General features: G+C 42.6%; 2 protein-coding genes across 2 annotated transcripts in view; both read left to right on the top strand.

The window, feature by feature from the left end:
* LOC121931743 (sialoadhesin-like) overlaps nt 1–1,234 on the top strand; it is a 6,812-nt gene extending 5,578 nt beyond the window's left edge. Inside the window, exon 5 of the mRNA XM_042469725.1 lies at nt 1,214–1,234. Within this exon, the coding sequence (XP_042325659.1) occupies nt 1,214–1,234 (21 nt within the window). The remainder of the gene's footprint in view (nt 1–1,213) is intronic.
* LOC121932307 (P-selectin-like) overlaps nt 1,219–4,880 on the top strand; it is a 17,756-nt gene continuing 14,094 nt past the window's right edge. The window contains exon 1 of the mRNA XM_042470892.1: nt 1,219–1,365. Within this exon, the coding sequence (XP_042326826.1) occupies nt 1,273–1,365 (93 nt within the window). The 5' untranslated portion in view covers nt 1,219–1,272. The remainder of the gene's footprint in view (nt 1,366–4,880) is intronic.

Below are 4,880 nucleotides of genomic sequence, written 5' to 3'. Positions count from 1 at the left end.
CAAAGCGGCAGTTTGTATCCCGCCCATGTGTTTCATGGACTACAGCAAAGCATTTGATTGCATAGATCACGAAAAGCTATGGAATGCAGTCAAAGACATGGGGTTGTCACTACATTTGATAGTCCTGATGAGGAATCTGTGCCAAGGACAAAAGACCACCGTCAGAACAGAATTCAGGGAAACAGAGTAGTTCCCGATAGGCAAAGGGGTCTGGCAAGGCCGCATCCTATCACCTCACTTGTTTAACTTATATGCTGAAAACATCATAAGAAAAGGAGAATTGGAATCAGAAAAAGGAGTGAAGATAGGAGGAAGCAACATAAACAGCGGAAGATATGCGAACAACACCATAATATTAGCAGAAGGCATTCAGGAATTAGAACAGTTCATAAGGAAGGTCAAAGATGAAAGTGCAAAGGCAGGTCTGATGCTGAACATCAAGGAAAACAAAAATAATAACGATAGAAGAAATATACAAATTCAATCTAGACAAGAAGGAAATGGAAATAGTCAAAGAATTCCCATATTTAGAAGAAAACATTAACCAGAATGGAGATTGCAGTCAAGAAATAAGGAGAAGGCTAGGAATGGGAAGGGCAGCTATGAAAGAAATGGAAAAAGATACTGAAGAACAACTGAGCACTAAAGTCAGAATCTTCCAGGCCATTGCATTCCCCATCATCCCCAGGTACTGATGTGAGAGTTGGACAGTGAAGGAAGCAGGCAGAAAGAAGACCAACTCCTTTGAAATGTGCTGCTGAGGAAGAGTCCTTAGGATGATCCCATGGACAGCCAAGAAGACAGCAAATGGGTTCTTGAACAGATCGGACCAGGGCTCTCCTTGGAAGCAAAGAGGATCAAGTCGAATTTGTCATACCTTGGCCACATAATGAAAAGAAACAGATCACTAGAAAAAAAAACACTAATGCTAGGAAAGGTAGAAAGAAGAAGAAAGAGAGGAAGACCGCAGTCCAGATGGATAGACTTGATAAGGGAGCTACTATGTGCGAGGGCTTATTGCCAGATCTGAGCAGGACTGCAGGGGAGGAGAGGGATTCGCGGAGATGTCTGACCCACAGGGTTGCCATGAGTTGGAACCAACTTGAGGGCAGATAACAACAAAGGTATTTTCATTATATATAAAATCTGTAGAGATATAGTAGCAAGCATCTTCTAACCCTAATCTCTCTCCCAATCCCATTTTTGGTTGAAGATAACGTTCGCTACAGATTGAACCATGACTGGTTTGCCTATAATAGTGCCCTCTATGTAATGGAAGATTTTGGAGGTACTTGGGATAAAGTGAAAAGCATGTGTAAGAAGGAAAAAGCTGAACTGGTAAAGATTGAAGATGAAGCCGAACAGGTAAGTAAAACTGCCTTCACGGGGTAATAATCTTATAACTATCCTGTCCTTCCAGTATTTACAAAAGTCTGTCGTAGCCATCATAAGCATTGACACTTGGTTATCTTATTGCTTCCTCTTCCTTTCCTCCTGTTGGAAGATTTTTGCATTCTCTTTCCCCTCCTTGGTTAGATAGGGATTTCCTGCATGCAAATCCCCCCCCCCCCCAATTTCAAACTAAACATGTCATTTAGGTCACTCTCCTTTTGGGACTAACAGACATTCGTTCTCAAAGTTCAACTGAACTGCCTCTTTTCCATTTTCCTCCTGTCTTGATTTTCTTTGTAATGATGGTGAGATAAAGATTTCTGTTCACTAGTTAGATTGGGATATAGCCTTTATGTTTATATAGTGTAAAGCCATTAGTAAACTTTTCTTTGAACCACAAGCTACTTGTGTTGTTTTTGGAGTCAGTCTAGTTCTTAGGGAAGCACATTTCTGCTACTCTGCTCATTCAAAGCAAGTCTTGGCTTTGACATTTTTTACATTTAATATTTTTGTTTCCTTATCAAAGGCTGAAGCTTTAGGAAATGCATATTATCCTATGCTTCCATGGGCAGAAAGAAGTCACACAGACAGAGAGCTTGACAAGGACTCCATTCTAATGTGAGGCTGTTAAACAACTAATTCCAATTTAGGGAGGACTTTCGTTCTCTATTCCTGCACTGCAGAGCAAATAGCAACAGCAAGGATGGCTTTCTGTTCTCCTCTCTGTTACCTTTGTGAGGAGAAATAACCTAGGCTGCATCCACAATGCAGAGATAATCCAGTTCAGCACCACTTTAACTGCCATGGCTCCATGCTGTGAAATTCCTTGGAACTGACATTTTGTGAGACCTTTAGCTTTCTCTGTCAGAGAGTTCTCATGCCACAACAAACTACAGTTCCCAGAATTCCATAGCATTGGGCCATGGCAGTCAAGAAGCAGGCAGAAAAAGTTTGGCTGGTTGGATGGCTATGGATGCTTACTGGCCAACAGCCATCTTTTCTTGCACAAGAATCGTGTATCATGTACACACACACACACACACACACACACACCCCTTTGGGCGGACTGAGGCTGTATCTGCACTGCAGAAATAATGCACTTTGACCAAACTTTAACTGCAATGCCTCAATGCTGTGGAATACTGGGAGTTGTAGTTTTGTGGGACATTTAGCTTTCTGTGTCAGACAGCTCTGGTGCCACAACAAACTAGAAATCCACATCAGGGACGTAGCTAGGATTTTAGGAAGGGGGGGGGGGGGGCCGACTAAATGCCCCCATTATAATGGGGCATGAGTGCGGCGGCACAGCAGCCCACACCATTCATTTTTCTAAGGGGGGGGGGGGCCCGGCCCCCCAGCCCCCCCCCCCCCGGCTACATCCCTGTCCACATGGTGAAATGGCCCTTGTTGTCTATTGCAACTTTATGATTCTAGGATCCTCTGGCAATTCAGAAGACTTTTTCAGGTTTTTTTATATCCCAGTCTTTTGTTAACGTTTTCTCTCAAGCTGTTTTCCCATATCTCTTTGTTTCTAGTTAAATCGGCTTCAGTCCCAGAACTAGCTTGCAAGCTTGAACTGCTAATATTACACTGTATAACACACACACACACACACACACACAACATTACAGTTTTTTACTTTAAACTTAAATTCATAATCCTCAGGCTTCAGGGGCTTAAATTTTGCAAAATGCATAGAAAATTACTACTCAGCCTAATCATAGAATCATAGAATGAGTTGGAAGACACCCAAGGGCCATCCAGTCCAACCCCATTCTGCCATGCAGGAACTCTCAATCAAAGGATCTCTAACAGATGGCCATCCAGCCTCTGCTTAAACTCTAAGAAGAGACGCCACTTACACCCAGGGGAGAATTGTGGTTCACACTGCCGAAGAAGGCCTTTATCAGGAAGTTCCTCCTAATGTTGAGGTGGAATCTCTTTTCCTGCAGTTTGCATCCATTGCTCCGGGTCCTATTCTCTGGAGCAGCAGAAAACAAGCTTGTTCCATCCTCAGTATGACACCCCTTCAATTATTTAAACAGGGCTATCATATCACCTCTTAACCTTCTTTTCTCCAGGCTAAACATCCCCAGCTCCGTAAGTCATGGTTTTCAGACCCTTCACCATTTTTTATTATTATTATCATCATCATCATCATCATCATCATCATCATCATCATCATCATCATCATAGCAACTATTGAGAGTTCCAGATGCAAAATATTCTACAACAGCACAGAGGGCCTTTTCCATCTCGGCCCCACAGCTCTGGAACTCGCTTCCCGGCGAGCTCCGCTCGGCCACCTCCCTTGACCTATTCAGGAAGGGGCTGAAAACCTTCCTTTTTCAGCAGGCTATCCCCTAATGTCCCCGAAGTAACTTCTGCTCTCCCTTCACTGTTTTCGCATCTTGAGCTAGCTTGGATGTTGTTGTTTGTAGTTTTTAATGTTTTTATCGCGGTATTGTATTGTGTAATTGCATACTCTGCATTTTGTAACCCGCCTTGATCTATGGAAAGGTGGGCTATAAATAAAGATTTTATTTATTTATTATTATTATTTATTTAGTCGCCCTCCTTTGGACATGCTCCAGTTTCTCAATGTCCTGTTTAAATTGTGGTGCCCAGAACTGGACAGAGTATTCCAGGTGGGGCCTGAACAAAACAGAATAGAGTGGCACTATTACTTCCCTTGATCGAGACAGTATATTCTTATTGATGCAACCTAAAATCTCATTGTCCTTGTTAGTTGCTGCATCAAACTGTTCAGTCACATTCAACTTGTGATCTACCTCGACTCCTAGATCCCTTTCACGTGTAGTTTCATTCAGCCAAGTGTCCCCCATAATCCTATATCTGTGCATTTCATTTTTCCGCTGTCAGTGCAGCACCTTAACATTTCTCCCTGTTGAAATTCATTTTGTTAGCTTTGGCCCAGCTTTTTAATATATTCAGGTCATTTTGAATTTTGATCCTGTCCTCTGGAGTATTAGCTATTCATCCTAATTTGGGGTCATCTGCAAATTTGATAAGTATGCCCCCAATTCTGTCATCGAAGTCATTGGGACCCACTGGTCACTTCTCTCTAGGATGAAAAGGAACCATTGCTGAGCATTCTTTGAGTTCGGCTGGTCAACCAATGACAAATCCATGTAACAGTTACCTTGTCTAGTCTAGGAGCTATTCCTCCTAATTTGGTGTCATCTGCAAATTTGATAAGTATGCTCCCAATTCTGTCATCCAGGTCATTGATAAAGATGTTGAATAGTACTGGGACCAGGACAGAGCCCTGTGGGACCCCACTGGTCACTTCTCTCCAGGATAAAAAGGAGCCATTGCTGAGCACCCTTTGGGTTCGGCCGGTCAACCAATTACAGATCCATGTAACAGTTCCTTTGTCTAGCCCACATTTTACAAGCTTGTTTGCAAGAGTGTCATGGGAAACCTTGTCAAAGGTCTTACTGAAATCAAGATATACTATATCCACA

The sequence above is a fragment of the Sceloporus undulatus genome, chromosome 5 (genome assembly GCF_019175285.1).
Source record: "Sceloporus undulatus isolate JIND9_A2432 ecotype Alabama chromosome 5, SceUnd_v1.1, whole genome shotgun sequence".
Classification (NCBI taxonomy): Eukaryota; Metazoa; Chordata; class Lepidosauria; order Squamata; family Phrynosomatidae; genus Sceloporus; species Sceloporus undulatus.
The sequence above is the reverse complement of the archived record's forward strand: the minus strand, read 5'-3'. Positions and strand labels throughout refer to the sequence as shown.